This window comes from Madurella fahalii (genome assembly GCF_045866475.1).
Source record: "Madurella fahalii IFM 68171 DNA, scaffold_3, whole genome shotgun sequence".
Taxonomy (NCBI): Eukaryota; Fungi; Ascomycota; class Sordariomycetes; order Sordariales; genus Madurella; species Madurella fahalii.
The window spans coordinates 2,236,944-2,255,780 of NW_027263973.1; the positions used below are offsets into that span (position 1 = coordinate 2,236,944).

At 58.0% G+C, this 18,837-nt stretch overlaps 5 protein-coding genes across 5 annotated transcripts; 2 read left to right on the forward strand and 3 right to left on the reverse strand.

The window, feature by feature from the left end:
* Positions 1 to 45: 45 nt before the first annotated feature.
* NIT6 (Nitrite reductase [NAD(P)H]) lies at positions 46 to 3,740 on the reverse strand (the record flags this gene model as incomplete). The annotated part of the gene is made up of 4 exons (XM_071061541.1): positions 46 to 1,132; positions 1,201 to 3,389; positions 3,471 to 3,621; positions 3,676 to 3,740. The coding sequence occupies 4 exons, from the start codon at positions 3,738 to 3,740 to the stop codon at positions 46 to 48; spliced, it is 3,492 nt and encodes a 1,163-aa protein (XP_070917642.1).
* Positions 3,741 to 5,358: 1,618 nt separating this feature from the next.
* Positions 5,359 to 12,132, reverse strand: MFIFM68171_06122 (uncharacterized protein; the record flags this gene model as incomplete). Its single annotated transcript, XM_071061542.1, has 4 exons — positions 5,359 to 11,277; positions 11,328 to 11,405; positions 11,457 to 12,015; positions 12,086 to 12,132. The coding sequence occupies 4 exons, from the start codon at positions 12,130 to 12,132 to the stop codon at positions 5,359 to 5,361; spliced, it is 6,603 nt and encodes a 2,200-aa protein (XP_070917643.1).
* A 2,019-nt stretch (positions 12,133 to 14,151) lies between these two features.
* On the forward strand, positions 14,152 to 15,175 carry MFIFM68171_06123 (uncharacterized protein; the record flags this gene model as incomplete). Its single annotated transcript, XM_071061543.1, has 3 exons — positions 14,152 to 14,218; positions 14,275 to 14,449; positions 14,575 to 15,175. The coding sequence occupies 3 exons, from the start codon at positions 14,152 to 14,154 to the stop codon at positions 15,173 to 15,175; spliced, it is 843 nt and encodes a 280-aa protein (XP_070917644.1).
* A 193-nt stretch (positions 15,176 to 15,368) lies between these two features.
* On the reverse strand, positions 15,369 to 17,291 carry MFIFM68171_06124 (uncharacterized protein; the record flags this gene model as incomplete). Its single annotated transcript, XM_071061544.1, has 3 exons — positions 15,369 to 15,785; positions 15,840 to 16,146; positions 16,201 to 17,291. 3 exons carry the CDS (start codon positions 17,289 to 17,291, stop codon positions 15,369 to 15,371), a joined length of 1,815 nt encoding a protein of 604 aa, XP_070917645.1.
* Positions 17,292 to 17,974: 683 nt separating this feature from the next.
* On the forward strand, positions 17,975 to 18,811 carry OPI3 (Phosphatidyl-N-methylethanolamine N-methyltransferase; the record flags this gene model as incomplete). The annotated part of the gene is made up of 4 exons (XM_071061545.1): positions 17,975 to 18,032; positions 18,102 to 18,141; positions 18,205 to 18,221; positions 18,285 to 18,811. The coding sequence occupies 4 exons, from the start codon at positions 17,975 to 17,977 to the stop codon at positions 18,809 to 18,811; spliced, it is 642 nt and encodes a 213-aa protein (XP_070917646.1).
* Between the last annotated feature and the right edge of the window lie 26 nt (positions 18,812 to 18,837).

An 18,837-nucleotide genomic window follows, 5' to 3' on the forward strand; every position in this document is an offset into this window, starting at 1 on the left:
ACTATGCCAGAAGCAAGGAAAAATGCGAAAGAAAACAAAACAGAATCACCAATCCGGCGCCAATCCACACCCACCGCCACCGCCAACCATCAGCTGCACCGGCTTCTTGGTCATCATGCCCAAGTCCCCATTCACCAGGGGCTTCACACCGGCCTTCTTAGCGCGCGTCCCGACGAAGCCAATCTTGCGATCCACCTCGGCAAACTGGCCCTCGCCCGCCTCGCCCTTCTTCACCTTCCACTTCGTGGTGCCCAGCGCGGCATCCAGCTCCTCGACGGGCGGCAGCTTGACGTAGACCAGGCCGTCCTCCCTCTCCTCGACGTCGAACGTCGCGATGGACAGGTCGGCGTCGTTCTTGCAGTCGCCGCTGGAGAGGTCAAAGTTGCGCTTGTGGTGGGGGCACGAGATCCAGGGGGCCGTCTTTTGCTTGTCGTCCGGGCAGCCGCTGTTGTCTTGCTCTTGGCCGACCAGGCCGTCCGAGAGGATGAAGGCGCGCTTGTGCGGGCACATCTGCTGCGTGGCGAAGTAGCGGCCGCGGATGCGCCACAGGGCGAGCTGCGTGTCGCCGCGCTTGATGGTGGCGCTGATGCCGTTGGGGAGCGCGTCGGCGCCCGCGAAGTAGGACGCTTCCAGGACAGGCTGCCACGTGGTCGACGACCAGCGCGAGCGCAGCGATTTGAAGTCCTCGGTGGTCGAGTCCTTGGTCCACATGACGGGCCGGAGCTGGGACCGGTCGGATTCGAGCTCCATGTTCTCGACCGTTTCTGCCGTGTTGGCGAACTGCTTGAACTTGGCGGCGATGGAGGGCGACTTGATGGCCTCGGCCCACTCGTCGAAGAAACTGTCTACGAGCTCGGCCATTTGCGCCTCGAGCGAGGCGTTGATGCCGAGTTTGTCTTCCAGGATGACCTCGCGGAGGTACTTGATGCCGCCGGGAAGGCCTTCCAGCCAGCGGGCGGTGCGCTGGAGCTTGTCGGCGGTGCGGATGTAGAACATGAGGTAGCGGTCGAGGATGGGGATGACCTCGGTGGGAGGCACGTCTTTAGCGAGGAGCTCCGAGTGTTTCGGCTTGGCGCCGCCGTTGCCGCCGACAAAGATGTTGAAGCCCTTTTCTGTGGCGATAAGACCGAAGCTGCGGAAGGGGGGGAACATAGTTAGCGTGTTTGCGAAGTTTTGGGTCGAGTAAGAGAGATGACTTACTCCTTATTCTGCGCCTCGGCGCATTCACGCACGCAGCCGCTCACACCTCCCTTGATCTTGTGTGGCGCGCGGATGCTCTTGTACCGCTCCTCCAGGCGCACCGCCATGCCGACGCTGTCGCCAATGCCGTACCGGCACCACGTCGTGCCGACGCAGCTCTTGACTGTCCGCAGGGACTTGGCGTAGGCGTGGCCACTCTCCATACCCGCGTCTACGAGCCGCTTCCAGATGTCGAGCAGGTCCTGCTTCTTGGCGCCGAACATGTCGATGCGCTGGCCGCCCGTGATCTTGGTGTACAGGTTGTACTCCTTGGCCACCTGGCCCATGACGATGAGCTTGTCCGGGCTGATCTCGCCGCCGGCTACTCTGGGGACCACGCTATATGTGCCGTTGCGCTGGATGTTGCCGAGGAAGCGGTCGTTGGTCTCTTGTAGGCCGTGGAGCGGCTTGTCCATGATGTGCTTGTTCCAGAGACTGGAGAAGATACTTGCCGTGGTCGGCTTGCAGACTTCGCAGCCGATGCTGTCAGGGTCGTTGCCGGCTTCCCTCATGACTTCGGGGAACGTCTTGAGCCGCTTGACCATGATGATGTTGAACAAGTCTGCGCGGCTATAGTTGAAATGCGGGCAGATGTTGTTCTTGACCTCGTTGCCCATCTCTTTCATCGTCTTGTTGAAGATGGACGTGACCAGGGGTACACAGCCGCCGCAGCCCGTGCCCGCTTTGGTGCACGACTTGACCTCGCCCACCGACTTGCAGGTCCCGTCCTTGACGACTTTGACCACATCGCCTTTTGTAACGTTGTGGCAACTGCAGATCTGCGTGTCGTCGTCGAGGTCGTCGCCATCGTCAGCACCCTCTTTCTTAGCGCCGAGGATGAGCTCAGCCGGCGGGACCTCCAGCTCTTTTTGGTTCTTGACCATGGGCACTAGCTTGACATAATCCTTTGTGTCGCCAATCATCATGCCCCCGAGCAGATACTTGCCGTCCGCGGTGAAGATGTACTTCTTGTACACGTTCTGGAATGGATCCTTGTAGGTCAATACCTTTACCGAGGCTGGTGAATAGCCCTTGGTGCTGCCGTTGGTAGTACCGTTGGTAGTACCGTTGGTGGTGCCGTTGGTGGTGCCGTTAGTGGTACCGTTGGTAGTATCGTTGGTGGTGCCGTTGGTGGTGCCGTTAGTGGTACCGTTGGTGATGCCGTTGGTGATGCCGTTGCTGGTACCATTGACAGTACCGTTGGTGGTGCCGTTGACGCTACCGTTGGTATGACCGTTGGTATGGCCATTTGTGAGTCTCTTCTTGGCTCGTGCCGGCAGAGAGACAGGGCCGTCACGGTCGGCGAAGAAGTCACCGAAGCTGGCAACCTCAACGCCCAGCAGTTTCAGCTTCGTGCTGAGGTCGGGGCGCTTGAATAGCCGCGGCTCATGGAGCTTGGCCTGGGTGAGGTTGAAAGACAGGATGTCGGCCATCTCCACGCCGGGGGCGATGAGGCCATAACACTGCCCCGCCCAGCTTGCGCACTCGCCGATTGCGTAGATGTCGGGGTGGCTGGTCCTCAGGTAATCATCGACGACGATTCCGCCGAAACGCTCCGTGACCTTGAGGCCGGCCTGCCTCGCCAGCTCGTCTCGCGGCCGGACGCCAATAGCGAAACATACCGTCGAGCTGGGTATGTACCCTCCATCGCTGAAGGCAACGCCGCGTACCCTATTCTCCTCGTCGACATCGATCTTGGCGACGGCCTTGCCGAGCAAGACATCAACACCAAGGTCCCGGACTTGGTCGGCCACCATGCCTCCTGCGTCGGCGTCCAGCTGACGGCTGAGGACCCAGTCGCTGCGCTCGATGACGCTGACCTTGTCGAAGCACTCGAGGTCCAGCATGGCTTTGGCGGCTTCAAGGCCCAGCAAACCGCCGCCGACGACAGCACCGTGGGTCCCCTTCTGGTCGGCCGAGAAGGCGATGAGCTTTTCCAAGTCCTCGACGGTCCGGTAGACAAAGACACCCTTGCCATCGGAGCCGGGGATTACCCTCGGGAGGATGGCATCGGATCCAGTAGCCAGGACGAGGATGTCATATTCGATTTCTTTCCCGTCGGAACATAAGATGGCTTTTCTTGTTGGATGGATTTCGGTGACCTTGGTGTTGAGGTGGTAGCCCAGAGCTCCATCTGCGATCCCGTCGTACTGGGGCGCCGGAGAGTTAGCCCTTGGGTCTCGCACGCTCTAGGTGGAAAGAGAAGAAGTGGGGGGTGAATGGGAGCGTACCCATGATAGCGGGTTGAGATACAAGTTCTCGACCTTTCGGTGCTCAAAGAAACTTGTTAGGCCCACTCGATTATAGGCGACATGAGGCTCCTCGCCGACGACTACGATGTTGTACTCGCGTGTCCTTGCGTCAAGCTTCAAGAGTTTCTCACTGCCGCAGGGCGGTGGTTAGTCTTCACCCAAAGAAGCGGCTCAACTGACATACATAAAGCTAATGCCGACCATGCCCAGGCCGACAACCACGACCTTTTTGCGAGCACCCACGGCCATCTTGGGCGTACTTTAGGAGCAAGCTACCATAAGAATCAGGGGCCAGAGAGGCAGGAGAGAAAACGTGTGGGAATTTGGAATGGAAGGGAGCAGTCAGGATCAACTCGCTCTCTCGGACCAGGCACAAGGAGGTCGTGAATGGAACTGAGGAAAGAGAGAACTGGAAGCAGGCGACACGAGGTGACAGAATCTACACAACCTAACCCTCAGGTCGTCCTTGAGCGAGACCGAGAGGGTATATCTGGCCAGCAGCGCATATCTAATCTCTGGCCACGGAAGGAGACAGATCCAGGCGACGGCGCCGAGAGCAAGATAGAACGAAAACTGCATTTCCGGCCGCGGTGCACGAAAGTGATGGAGCGTTTCCGAGGGGCGTCGGTCAGCGGCATTACGCACGACGGAGAAGCGTCGTTCGACGTGCGGGATGAGTCCCAGTTATCTCGCGCACCACCGCATGTCCACGCTCTTGCGTGGCCTTGTTGTTTGCAGAAATGCAGGCCACAAACGGACAGAGCTCGGGAAGTTGGCCCCTGGAACCCTGGGAGCGGGAGGGCTGATACCGATACCGCGAAGACTGATCCAAGATAGGGACGAATGCCACTGATAAGGGGTACTGGCCAATCAGGTGTTGCATATTTTGAGGCTGCTTCCGTCCTGGGACACCCGCGGAGATAGTCCACAGACGGGGGTCACCAACGGTCAACCCTCGTGCTCTTTACACGCGCTCAAAATCTCAAAATCGTCCCATTTCGGCTTTTTCAGACGCCCAGGTACAGTTTCGCATCTCCGTCTCACCCGATTATCGGCACCGTTGCGATTGCTGTTTAGTGCTACTAATCTGGTCTTCTAATCTGGTCTTCTAATCCGGCCCTTGCCCCCCTTGGCCGCGGGCATAAAGGTGTCGCCATGTCAGAGCCCAATTGGTCCTACATAGCACCACAACCACGGCTGACACCCCACCCGTATCTGACGATGGCGATCTTTTTCTCCGTTGTGCCGCAATTTCTGGTGTATCGAGGCGTGGCAATGGCGGTGGATATACGGCCCCACTTCGGCGTGGGGCGGCTCAATACGCACCAGATCGGGTCCCGGTCTTGGCGGATGCCCGGTCCGACCGACTTCTCGAGTCACCTTCCCACGCTCGCAGGATCCATAAGTCAGGCCACGTCTCGTATTAGCACTTTACATTCCGTGTCACGTCTCCGGCGTATCCGAGACCGGAATCAACAAGAGTGCTACCGCAATTCCAAGATCTCGGTGCTCGGCATCGTAGTGAGAATCCGAGTTGCCATCTTTCGTCCGGCGACGTAGTGCATGCATATTATGGATGCTACTGTGTAATCTGACTTCATGTCGACGCACGAAGAACAAGCACGATGCAGTGCAAAACGCGCAAGACGTGACAACGAGAACACTCCCCATAGCTCCGGGGGGTATTGGTATGTCCAATACGGGATATGAACAAACCTAAGTACTAAATAGTAAATACAAGACGGAATGATGAATACAGTTGCCACTGGCATGTACAACCCTCTCTTTCACACAACCACCCGCCAAGCTGCAACCCCAACCCCCACTCCAACCCCCACTCCAACTCCAACCCCAACTGCAACCCAGCTTAGTACCTCAACACCACCCCCTTACTCTCCTTCGGCGTCACGTCCCGCACGAAACAAACAGTATGCAACCAATCCATTTGCCACTCCTCACTCTTCCTCCCAACCGGACCCCACATCCTCTCCCCCGAAAAGTTGGCAAACGGATTCAACCCCGCCTCGATAGCGGCAATCTGGCCCAAGATCTCGCCCCGCCTCTGCTTCCTCTGCAGGACCTTGCGCCTGCGTGCCCGGCGGACCGCCGCCTCCTTGTCTTCCTTCACCGCCGGGGAAGGAACTGAACGATCTGCTTGGGACGTCCACAGACCGGTAGGGGAAGCGACAGGCTTGCTAGGGGCAGGGGGTGTCCATAGGAGAGCGCTCCCGCTCATGGTCTTGTCAAAGTTGGGTTTGCGCCCACTCTCCGTCTGTGACGGGACCGGAGGGACCGGCGACATGGCCGCCTTCTCCTCCTCCTGCTGCCTGGTGCTGCCAAAGACGAGCGACTGACGGATCTGCCGGCTCAAATGGCGCTGCAGGTCCTGGACCGTGTCGACCATGATCGGCGGCTCGGGCTCCGCGTAGTACGACGACATCCGGCGCCGGTTCGACTCCTCCTGCGCGAACCGCTGCGCGAACAGCCGCTCCTGCTCGAGCGCCTCGATCTGCGCCTGGATGGCGTCGCGCTGGGACATCGTCATCATGGTCCTGCCTGCACTGACGGGGAGCTCCTGCTCCTCGTGGACGCGGATCTGCGAGCGGATCTCCTCCTTGCGCCGGCTGCGGCTGCTGCTGCGGCTGCTGCCCGCGCGGCTGACGCTGGCGCTGCGGCTGCGTGCGCTGGAGTGTTGCCGCCGCTGACGGCGCAGTTTCTTGGCTGCGTACGCCGACATGGCGGGGTGGACGGCCTCCTCAGCGCATGTGATGGCTAGCGACCCGAAGAAGACGGGGTGAACAATGGCCACGTCGTACGTGTATCCCGTAGCGGCGGGGTGGAACCACTCGGAGCGGGTGATGAGGGACGTGGCTGCGAAGACTGGGTGTCGGGCTGCCGGGTCGAATGCCAGCAGGCTGGACGACGGCGGCGGGCTAGCGGAGAGCTTGATGGCCTCTTGAAGCGCTGCGTCCCACTCAGCGGGGCCGGCGGCAACCCGCTGGAGCTTCTTGGTTTGTGGGCGGCTGGCCAAGATAGCCTCATGCAGAGCGGCCTTCCAGGCTTCGGGGCTAGCCTGGAATCGCTGGAGCTTCGCCTCTCCTAGGATCCAATTGCGCGAGGCCTGTTTAGCAGGGCTTTGGGGTGCCCAGAGCCTTGTTGATGTCAACTGGTCCATGGGTCTAGGCTCGGCCGCACGAGGCTTCCGGCTAAGGTATTTCGCAGCCGGCTCCTCGGCGGTGCTGCGGTAGCTTGCGCGTTCAGAGCCAAGCACAAACAGTCCTTGTAGGGAAGGCTTATCCAATTTCTCAGGTGGAGACCACAAGCTGGCCGAGATTGCCTCATTCAGGGCACTTTCCCAATCTTCTCGGCTAGCTTGCGGCCGCTGCAGTTTTGGCTTTGTAAGAATCCAATTGCGCCCAGTCTGCTTGATAGGACCCAGGGGCTTCCACAAGCTGGTCGAGGTCAACTTATCCAGCGGCTTAAACTCAGCCGGCCGTGGATTCCTGGCCATGTACTTAGCCGCTGGTTCCTTGTTGGTGCTACGATAGCTCGATCGGCTGGAGTCTAGTACGAACAGTCCTTGTAAGGAAGGTTCATACGCATCAGTAGGTGGATGCCACAAGCCGGCCGCAATGTCTCGGCCGGTGAGGGACTGTTGTAGCTCTGGCTCTCCTGTAATCCAGTTTCGCTGGGCCTGCTCGGGGGAGCCTTGGTGCTTCCAGAGGCTCGTGGACGCCAGCTTGTCCAACGACTTAAGCTCAACTGGCCGAGGTTTGCGAGTTAGGTACTTGGTCGCCGGCTCCTCATCCGTGCTGCGGTAGTTCAACCGGCTGCGGTCAGGCACAAACAGTCCCCGTGGGGAAGCTTTAGGCGACTTTTCAAGTGGAGACCTCAAGCCGCCAGATCCTTGTTTATTAACAGTCTGGACCGTCTGGGGTTCGGTGTGGCGGGCCCTTTGGGACGATGCTGGCGCGATTGACTCGGCAGTAGCCGGGCGAGAGGTCAATGATGCCTTCGGGTTTGCAGGCAAGCCCACCCTGACGATTGGCTTGGGTGCGGGCTTTTCAGGCTGGGGAGAGTCCTCAAGAGTGGCCATGATAGAGCTTTCGATCGAGGCTGGACTGCGTTGCTGCTGGAAAAGGGGTTCTCGAGGCGCAGCCAGACCAATAACGATCGACTGCTCCCGAGAAGACTGCCCTTCTTCATCCGAGGCTAGCTCCTCCACATACTCCTCCACGATAGAGCTAGACGGCGGTGGCAGCAAGCTGTTCTTTGACGGCACGGCGTCTGTCTTCAACAGGCTAGCGATTTCCCAGAGTGTAGTCTCGTCAAACCCGTCATCGCTGCCGTCTTCATCGGAATCCAAGTCGTCATTGTCGTCCTCATCATCGTAGTCATCAAAGAAGGACGAAGAATACTCGGTTGGTTCAAACTGCTTCAAGCGTGACTCCATGGCGCCGCCGAGTGGCGGACCGCCAGAGGTCATCGTGCCAGGCATGGCCATGAACATGCTGGGGCGCGGCTGTATGAATGCCGTGTCAGACTTCTCGCCCCAGGGGAATTGGAAGATGCCAAGCGTTCCGCGCTTATCGGGCAGCGGCTCGGGACTCTCGAGAATGTCCGGCAGGAGAGTAACGCGCTTGTTGCGTCGGGCCGGTCGTTGCGTTACTGGTCGTGGAGGCTTCTGAGACGTCCCTTGTGAAGACAAGCGCGTCAGATCAACAGGCGGAGCTGCTGACGCCCAAGTTGGTCGCCATAGACCCGTTGTCGAGCGATTTGTCGTGCTGTAAGGCTTGCGCCAGAGCTGCGAGCTCTGTATTTGGAGAGGGGTCAACTCCTTTCTCTGCGCTGGTCGGACGGAGAGCCCAGGGAGCGGAGCCTCCGGTTCCGGTGTGGCCTTCAGGGCAGGCGTCCACAAGAGGCCAGTTGGCGCGACCAGTTTCCTTGACACCGGTGTCCACAGAGAAGCAGGCTTGGGTTGCGTCACCGATGGCTGCGTCGTCACCGCCTTTTCGGGTAAGCTTGGGAGAGGGGGCACCTCGTCGTCCGACTGGTCCGATTCTGGCGGAGTAGGGCTGGCGAGCTGGGCTTTAGACAATTGCATGAAGTTGATGTTGCTGCTGCGAAGGAGTTGAGCATCCATGTAATCCAGTTGCGCCTCCGTCAGCCTCTTCTGCCAATTGCTCATTTGCGGGCTGCCAGAGTCCTGTACGGATACCTCAGGAGCCCGAGGATTGCTGCTGTTCTTCATGCGAGCCATGCGCGAGGCTCTGCGCTCTGCGCCGATACTCGACCGAATGGACGATTCTCGCGCTATGTTTACAATAGCCGTCAGCGACTCGCGTAGCGAGCTTCTACGCGCAGGAGAGGTAGTCTGAATGCTCGATAGGGAATCGCGGGCCATGTCGTGTTTTATCTCCAGCCAGTGGCTCGCCTGCTGGCCCATCTCCTTCTCGAGGTCTTCGAGCAATGCCAGACGCTGTGACGGGCTCTGGAGAGAATCCCGGCCAGGGTCCTCTAGTTTCTTCAGTTGAGCCTGAATCTGCTGCAGTGCTTGTTCTGGGGACTCTAAGGGGGATGGCTCGACGTGGATGGCAATCGTTTTCCTGGTAGTGGTGTTGTTCAGCAAGAGAGGCGTGGGGGGTGACATCTTCCTGGACCGCGTTTTCTTCTTTCTGTCTGAAAATGTCGGGCATTCATCGCCGACGCGCCGATGCCATTGGCTCTGGGTAGCCCGTTCAGGTGTCGCCACGACGTCGCCTACCGAAGGCGAACGTGTCTGAACGACGGCTGCCTGGGTGGTAGAGGTGTCAAGCATGATGGGCAGAGTATTGCTGTCCCGAATGTCGGCGGGGGAAGCATCCTCCTTCGGTCCCCTGGCATTGTGTCGACCGGGCATCCGGACGGATGCGGGAAGGCCAATCCTTTGCACGACCGGAACACCGACGGCGATCTCGGGAGACTGTATTGAGCTCCAGTTGGTCATCGCGTCATCTTGGGTCCGGTCATCGGTAGTTTCTGTCCAGGCTGAAGCGCGCACGGGGTCAGCTGGAACGACGGGGGACGACCCACGTTTTCCACCGACCACTTTAGAGTTGCCATCGTCACTTCCAGTACCGAACGCACGGAGCCACGAGCTTCCGGCTTCGTCTGTTGTATTGACCAGGCCCTTTCCTGGCTTGGGTGGAATCTCGTCGACTTCGAGAACACTCTCGGTCCTGATAGACGTTTTTGTTGTCCGATTGGAACGCCGCCGGCCGCCTGATTCGGTGGGAGACGACGCCGCGTCCAAGTACGACGCGGGAACATGCGGAACCGAGGGCACGGAAGACCCTCGCTTGGCCATGGTTCTGCTCGACGGGCTTGGAAACAAGAGGATCATTTTCTCGTCAAATGTCATGCTCTTCGTATCGTTCGGCTGAGGTCTGGGCGACATTGGTGCGCTTCTTGGCGGAGGCGGAAGAGGCGGGAGCTGGGTCGGGCTGCCCGGGGCTGCCGAGAGCAGAGACTTTCTTCCCACCAAAGAGCCGCCGGATTTACTTCTTCTGTGAGCCACAGACGGGCTAGCCGCCGGCGACTCGGCAGGTTTCCGCGGGATGGGACGCGGCCGGTTGACTACCGAAGCCGAGGTTCTGGGAGTCTCAGGTGCATGGACGGCCTTCGTAGCTCTGTCGCTTGCCCCTTTTATGATTGTCTGCACGCCAACTGGATCATCGTATTCGATGTTGTTCACGAACATGATGGTCTTGGTCTTATCCCCAGTTTCCGGTGCCATCCTGAGGCCTCGCGCCCTAGGATTGGAGGGGAGACCAAATGTCGGCCGTCTTTGGAGAGGAGTCTTCGTTGGCTCTGGAGGCGGTGTCGCTGGAGACGGAGGTAGCATCCTTGACGGTCGGATTTCGGGTCTTGCGACAGGCTGCTGGGGAAGGTCTGGCTGCTTGGAGACGGCCAAAGGCCGGTCTTCAGGTGACTCGGCCCAAACCCACGTAGCTCTTGCAGCCTCAGCCGGTACTGGCTGTTGTACCTGAACTGGCTCCTGCATCGACTGCCGCGGGGAGCGCCGGCGTGTCTCGTCTCCGCCAGGCGACAGCTGCGCCGATGTCGTTAACGCAATGGCCACATCCTCGGGATGGAGAGTCCCAGATAACGAACTCTGCCGCAAGGAGACGGAAGCAACTTCTTTCCTCTTGAGACTGACAGCGCGCTTCACACCGTCTTCGGGAGTCATCATCATGGATTGGACAGCGGAGCGGTTCACGTCCGTTTCTGCACCCCTTTGCATCCTCGTTCTTCTCTCCCGCTCTGCCATGGCAGCTGCTTCAAGATCTATAACGGCGATTTTGTCCAGGGGGTTCTGGGCTGCATTTTGCTGGAGGATCGGGTTACTGATCGCAATCTTAGTGGCACCTTTTCCGAAATCGAAGAGGCCCTTCTTCTGAGAGCCGGACCTTTCCAACTTGCGAGCAGGCCCCAAAACCGCGGCAGTGGTTGTCGGAAGCGGTGGCATTGTCTCCTGCCGAAGTATAGCTTCCAACCCCATCGGATACCCAATGCTAGTTTCATCCTTGACTCTCGGCGCCTCCCTGGGGTTGACGAATGTGGTGGAGGACCGGATGGCCGCCTCCTTGAGGTCCTCGTAGCGAGTCGGAGGATAATCCGAGTCGGAACTTGAAATGTCACGGCTGATATTGATACGCCGAGGCGACGGCGCCTCCAAAGGCCGTGACTGCGTTAGTCGAGGCGTGACCAAGGTTCCAGCGCCGCTAGCGACGAAGACTATCGACGTCTATTAGCAAAGGGACGGCGAGTGGATGGCATGAACATACTGATCACAACTAGCAAACCCACAGCAGGAAGGGCAGTCCTAGCTGCTAGAGCGATAGTTCTAATGCCGACCAACAAAGGTACGCTCGTCTAAGAACGCGTTAGTACCCAGTTGGCACCTCAGGTAATAACAACTCATACCCCTGTCCAAAAGACCAGACCGAGCAAGACGGGCGTAAGCGCCCTAGTCCGGTCCATTTCGGCTCCCTTATCCTCACGCTTGCCTGCCGTATACAACCTGATGAAAAGGAGCACGATGATGACTGCGTCCATCGCCGCGACCGTGATCCCGACGGGAAGCACGGATGTCGTAGCGATGCAGAAGGTGTCGGTCTGCGGTCTGGCGAAGCCAATGAAGACGGCTCCGGCGAGGAAGCGGAACAGGACCAATACCTGGGGGGCCAGCTGTGCTACCGAGAGCTTGCCGCCATTATTATTATTCATAGCCCATAGAAGGAACTGCTCGATCGAGAACCTCGCCAGCTGATCAAAGGCGGTAGAAAAGATAATGCCAACCTGGCATGGCGTCGGCGATCTCGTAATGTCAAGAAGGATTGTGACGAAATCAATTTGAGCCCACAGGGCCGCACTTAGAAGAAAAAGGGCGAGGACCAGCCTCTGGCTGTCCCGGAATACCGCAAGGCCATAGCCCCTAACGTAGAGAACGAGAGCCGCGGAAGCCGCGTTCAACACGATTCCACTGCGCAGACGTGTTAGTGAGCAAATTCCTCATGGTAGGCTCGGGCCCTGGTTTGCGGTCGGCTACTCACAAAAAGAAGGCCGCGACGAGGGCTTCCGTAGCACCCTCGACCGCCATTATCGCCGCCGGCTAGGGGAAGGCAAACGGGCGGGAAGAAACGAAGAAGAGAAGGGAAAAATAGCCCAGTCAATGGGGCGATTAGACAGAAGAGAAGGTCAATATTCAGTTGAAGGAGCGAATCATAGTGACAGGTTCCCGCACGTCACCGTCGTGGTGTTCTGAATAGCGACAATGACATGCCCCAGGGCCACGCCGTGACCTGCCACTGAGCAGAGAGAAGGCCAACGGAGAGGATGTCTCGAGGCGAAAGGAAAGGATGGGGCACGGGGACAAACACGGAAGCACTGAGGGCGTCCCCGCCGGTGCTGTAACGGACGAACCCCGATTGAGGCAGTCCACGGTGGAGAAGGGGGTTGAGACCATGGTAGCGAAGAATGATGGCGCCAAAGGTGAAGCTCTGTTAAGATGATGGGGACGGGGGGCGACTACCGTGACGCGGGGCACCCCGAGCCGCAGACAGGCATCTTGCTGGTTGCTTGGCTTTACCAGGCTCAAGCCTATCCGGGATGGCAGGAGGAGCGTCAAACAGACGCCCTTGTAAACTTGAGTTCATGCAGAGGGCGGGCGTGGCAATCGATTGGATGCTATGCAAGGCTGACAAGGCGATTGCTGAGCGGTTGCATCGTGAACCCCGGCCCATGGTGTTTCACTTGAAACCCCAGCTGTTACATCTCGCACAGACTCGTCCTGAGGGTGTCGTGCTTGGCGGGAAACAGAACATCTCAACCCTCGAGAGGTGCCGGTTATCCACGTTTTAAGAAAGCACTTTGGCCTCTCGCGAGTTCGCCGCTGCGGCGCATTGTACAGAAATATGCCCAGCATCCAGAGCGCCTGGTGGGCCAGACATGCGATGCGAGTCAGAACAAGTCATGTGCATCTGATGACAGCTAAGTGAACATAGCGGCAAGACAGCGGTCGGATCAAATGGGTGACACGATGCTATTACTTTATCCGCCCGATTTGCTCCCACCGTGTCTTGCCGCCAAGTCATTGAAGCCGTCGATGCGAGACTTTCTGGTGATCCTACACGGCACGTCGGCAGCGAGAATCTGCTGGTCTTCATCGACTCATATTACCCGCTAGGAGAGACGCAATACATCACTCCCTTGACTGCGAGCGAAGATGGAAAACTTTACCCTGCGCTCGTCGGACCTGTTCGTGATGTCCCTTCTGTTGACGAGAAATGGATGATTCAAAGGGAAATCGCAGGAGGTTGCAACTGTCTCACCAGTAGGGGGCAAAAGTGGTCCGTGCTGCAGCCTCTACCACACTGTGCTCTGCAGCCGCAGCTTAGCGAAGCCCCTCGTCCTGCCCAGCCGAGTTTGTGCCCTGCAATCGAAATCCACCCGAAAGTTCAGTCTTCTCACAAACACTCGCCATGAGCTAGGCAGGAGTGTCGTCCTCGCCGGTCATTTTAGCCGCTTGCCCGGCAACGAATTTCGACGCATTCAAAACACAAGCGTCCCGATCGCCAGCAGCCGCGAAGGGACGTTGCGGGACGGCTCAATATGGTGGAGTTAGTCCGATCCCGAGTATTCACCCGGCCATGTGGAATTGCCCCAGAGGCCCTTGGGAAGCCCACTCAAGTGGTCCAGAGAAATATTGGTCTTGCTTATTTTACATGCCACCGATGGATCGGGCCGTTGATCCCATGAGCTTTCCCCGGAGCGGCCCGACAAGGTCAAGTGGTCACCGCAAGGGCGCGCCGCTCCGTTCTTAACCAGTGGAAATCGTTTGAGAGCTGGCCCGCTTCGGCAAACCTCGGCAGCCCGAGCGGGGCACTTCCGTAGTGCATTGTCGGGGTCGGCCTAGAGTGACATTGGCTAATCCTCCCGGCCGACCCGGAGCCGGGGATATTTGTGACTGACAACTACTTCTCTGGTAACTCACTGGCCAGGTTGAACTTGGTTACGTATAAAGACTCTTTATTTGTCAACCTGACAGCGCCTGGTTCAGACTGCTCGGTCAACCCCTAACCTCTGATCACTAAATCCCCCCCAAAGTATCCCCCTCAAAATGCCTCTCCTTGAGCTCGAGTACTCGACTGAGCCTTACAGCACAGTCAAGCGACTGAAGGATCGGGGTGAGCTTTTCATCCATGATCGTCGAGATCCAGGGATGGCCTCTGACTACGCCCAGCAAACTATGCCTTGGAGACTATCCACCAGATCGTAAACTCATGCCCCATGCTGCATGTCTCATTCCAGCCGCCCAACAGCCCCTTCCCAGCAGTCCTGCCCATGATCGGCCAGATGGGCTCGTTTAAGCGGCCCAGTGCTGATCTAGGGGAGGTGCTGGATCTGTATCTCCACGGGTTAGTCAATGGACCTCTACCCAAGGACAAAGCCGGGACTTCCTCTCCGCGCATCACAAGCCATCCATCCTTCTTCTTTTTTACATCACCATCCCACTAACCAGGGAGGGAAAAAAAAAAAAAAGCTACGTCTCCTCCCGCCTAATGAACCTCACCCGCGGCCCCTCTTCCCCCCCATCTGAACCAACCAACCCCACGCCCAGCCCGGACTCGGGCCTCCCCCTAACCATCGCGGCGACCCACCTCGACGGCCTCGTCCTCGCCCTCACGCCCAACTCGCACAGCTACAACTACCGCAGCGCGGTGATGTTCGGCCACGCCCAGCTGGTCACCGACCCGGCCGAGAAGCTCTATGCCATGGAGCTCATCACCAACGCCGTGGTGCCGCAGCGGTGGGCCCACTCGCGGGTCCCGCCCAACGCGGCCGAGATGCAGAGCACGAGCATCCTGCGCGTCAAGATCAGCACGGGCAGCGCCAAGATCCGGAGCGGGGGCCCCCATGACGAGAAGGGGGACATGGAGAATGAGGAGCTCAAGGGGCGGGTGTGGACCGGGGTCGTGCCGGTTTACACGACGATGGCGGAGCCGGTCGAGGGGGGATATAATAAGGTTGGGGATGTGCCGGGGTATTTGGAGGGATGGAGAAAGGAGACGAACAAGGAGCGGGAGGAGTTTGCTAAGGGGCAGGTGGACAAAGAGGTGAGAGGGAAGGGGGATGGGGAGTGAGTAAGTGAGGAGTGGCGACTTAGGAGGTGACTTGGGAATACAAGGTACAATGCACCCCAGCGCCGTTCAACCGAGTCTGGGTTAGAAATGTATTTCAGCATCGGTACATGGTTAACAGGCTCCAAGCTACCTAAATCCAACGTCTTTTTTGAGATGCAAAATAGAAAAAAAATCCATTGCCAAACGTAAACCCTCACCAAGACTCCCAGACTGCCTCCGGCAACACGTTTCTCATGACGACCCAATGTCCCGCGGCGCTCATCCCGTGCCATTTGGCCAGCCTCTCCGTCTCGTTCCGTCTCAAAACGCTCGACACATCCTCACCATCGTCTCCTTTCACAAAGTCCTCCTCTTTGACCTCATGCTGCGGCAGCAAATACGCCTGTCTCGACGGGCTATTCAACAGGTCCCTCTCATTCGGCGTACGGAACGAGAGGTTGCCGGGTCGTTTGACGCAGAAAATGACCATGTTGGTGAAGTCCAGCCCAGACTTGGCAAACGCCTCCTCGTCGCGAGGGTGCTCCCGGAAGAGGCGGCAGGTGGGGAACACGGACTTGATGGTTTGCACGATGATGCGTGGAGGGGGAAGGGCAATGTCGCCTGCGTAATTCTAGTAGGGAAACATCAGCAGTTGTTTGCAGGGGTGAGGGTGAAATTCACATACAATGGCGATGACACCATCGGGCTTGAGCAGCGCGTTAAGATTCTGCAAGAACTCGAGCGTGAAAAGAGCGATGGGCTCGGCACCGCCTGTGAAGACGTCGTGGATGATGTAGTCGAAGCGGGGTGCGCTCTCGTTGGCGGCCATGCGGGATGTGTAGCTGACTGCGTCTTCGATCACGGCGGTGTGGTTGCTGGGGAGCTGGAAGTACTTGGAGGCGAATTTATGGACGACCGGGTCAATCTCGACCACGGTTGTGTCGATGCCGTGGGCGACCAAGGCAGCTGGAGTGGTGCCTATGCCGAGTCCGCTAGTACAATGTCAGCATGTTTTAATGAGGAGCCCATGGTACTTAGAGGCTTACATGACGAGGGCTTTTGCCTCGTCGTCAGGAACCGGCTTCGGCGTCTTGACGAGTCTGACAGCTTCTAGCATTGCGAACACGCCGTAGACGGGCTCAGCCACCTGGTTTCCCTTGAACTGACCCTGCCCGATAAATTTGACCCACTCGCCGCCCAGTAGGCTATGGTCGCATCGCATGAGACGGTATCCTTCCTTAGGGCTGTCAATGACCGAGATGTAGCCAGTGATGGACTCCTGCCTGTCCAATACTACGTATCCTGCCGGCGCAAGGCCTTTGTTAAGTGTAGAGAGCGCCGTAAGCGTCGGTACGTGGGTGTTAAATAGCGCCGTGTGTAGTAGCGCCGGAATTGTCCAAACCAGCAGCTTCGATGGGGCTATCAGGGTGTAAGATGCAGCAAGGAGTATCTCCATGCCCAACCTGGTGTTGAAGAAAGTCCTTCCAGCATACCTCTCAACGAGCCCCCCCAGCAGCTTCTCAACTGCCTTGAAGAATCCATAGGAACCCAGGCCAGGAGCAGCATCAGCAAGCCACCCAGGCAACCCCGACAGGTCCGCCGCATCTAGATACGTCGCTACACACGCCGCGGACAATGCCACAAGAGGAAATAGGGTAAGCGCCTCCGTCACCACCGGGCCCCAGGTCGCGGTCAACATCCCGCTGGTTTTGCCCAGCAGGAACTGTACCGTCGGGATGTAGATGGCGATAACAGGCAACAGTGCCTCGGGCTTGAACGGCAGTGCTCTGCCCAAGAACATGTTGGACGACCAGCCGGTAAAGCAGGCTGCCATGATCAACTTGGCGTGCCATTTCTCGGCTGGAATCGACCCGTACGCGGGTGACAGCACAAGCTGCGAGACGGAAGAGTAGACGCCTATGAGGGTGAGTAGGGCAAGGGACTTGAGATAAACGGAGGCTTGTTCTTTGGCCCATTTCCCCCATGTTTCCGTCTTGGCTTTAGCGGCGAGAGCTTTGAGTTCACGCTCGAAGCTCTCGGGGGTGAGGGAGGAAGAGGGGTCGATTGGAGGGATTGTGGATTGTGAAGTCGAAGTCTTGTTCTTTTTACCGTTGGATGAGGATGTTTTAGAAGCCATTGTGGCTGGGAGTAAGACCCGAAAGCCTAGAAGAGAGCATTTGGAGATTTGAGGTTGAACCTGGCAAGAGCCCACGATGCATAGACGGCGATGCGATGCAAGGTGGTCTCATCTGTTGCGATTGGTGGGTTTGAGATGCGACACTTGGAGCTCCCCCCAGTGCAGGGGCAGCTAGGGCCATGTCACAGTATGGCAGGGCCCTCGATGATGCCCCGCACTGTGTATACTGCCGGTAACCTGCTCAAAGAATCTGCAACCCGCTCAGAAAAAGAGGGTATGCCCCTTGTCCCATAACGATATCAGGCGATAGTGGCATTCATATGAGTGAGAATACCAGGAAGTGCTCAAAATCCGAGAGAGAATATTACTGTAAGGATATATTGACTGAAATACAGAGTACACATCAAGATCTGGGCTTTCGAATGTGACCGGAAGCTGGGTAGAAGGCAGTGTGGGGTTTCGCGGGCTGTGACAAGGATCTAAGTGGGGGTCTGGCAATTGCAAACGCACGGTTGGGGCAGCAACGTCACACATATAACTGCCAACCAAATTTTACTGGGCTCTCCTGGACGAAGCTCCTGAGCTTTGTGCAGCACCGCCGTTTTGCCTGTGCAACTGTCAACACCACAACGTCTACTTCGGTCTTGCCCCTTGCAGTTCGTCTGTCGATCCCACGAGCCACCATGTCTCTCCCCGTGTCTTTGGCCGAGCTAGTCGACTTCGACCAGCGGAGTTTCTACAGTACGTCATTGTTGCATCGGAAATACGGGCCAGGTTGCCAAGTCGGGAGTTCGCTGACCCCAAGAACAGTCTCGGCCGCAGCCATTGCTTTCAACCCAACATTCTGGAAGTAAGCTCTTCTCGAAGCTCCCTCGTCGGTGCTTACTTGGTGGCTAACAGTCAATCTCTACAGCATCGTCGCCCGCAGAGGTCCGCCAACCCGGTTTCCGTTGCTGCCCTGATCACACTCGATTATCTAACATTCCCGGACAGAGTACCGCACAAAGTTCCTTACCCGCCTTTTTGGCGGCAACGCACAGACAGCATGCTACGCCCTGGCGGCGACCATCTTCTCGATTGGCGTCGTCCGTGACTTTCTCTACGAGCGCGCCCTGCGTGACCAGCCCTCGCATCCGGCACTAGAGGGGCCCCTGGTCACCTATGCTGCGTATGCGCTATTGGCTCTCGGAAACATCTTGGTCATCTCCTCCACCTGGCAGTTGGGCATCACGGGCACGTTCTTGGGCGACTACTTCGGAATCCTGATGGATAGCATGGTGACTGGCTTCCCCTTCAACATCACCAACGCACCAATGTACTACGGTTCAACCATGAGCTTCCTTGGTAGCGCACTGCTGTACGGAAAGCCGGCGGGTATCCTCCTCACTCTGCACGTTCTGGTAGTGTACTTGGTCGCTATCCAGTTCGAGAACCCGTTCACCGCGGCTATCTATGCCAAGCGTGAACGCGAGAGGGCCAAGGCTGCCGGGAAGAATGTCGAGGGCAAGAAGGAGCTCTAAGTCTGACGCATCCATGAAGAGATCCC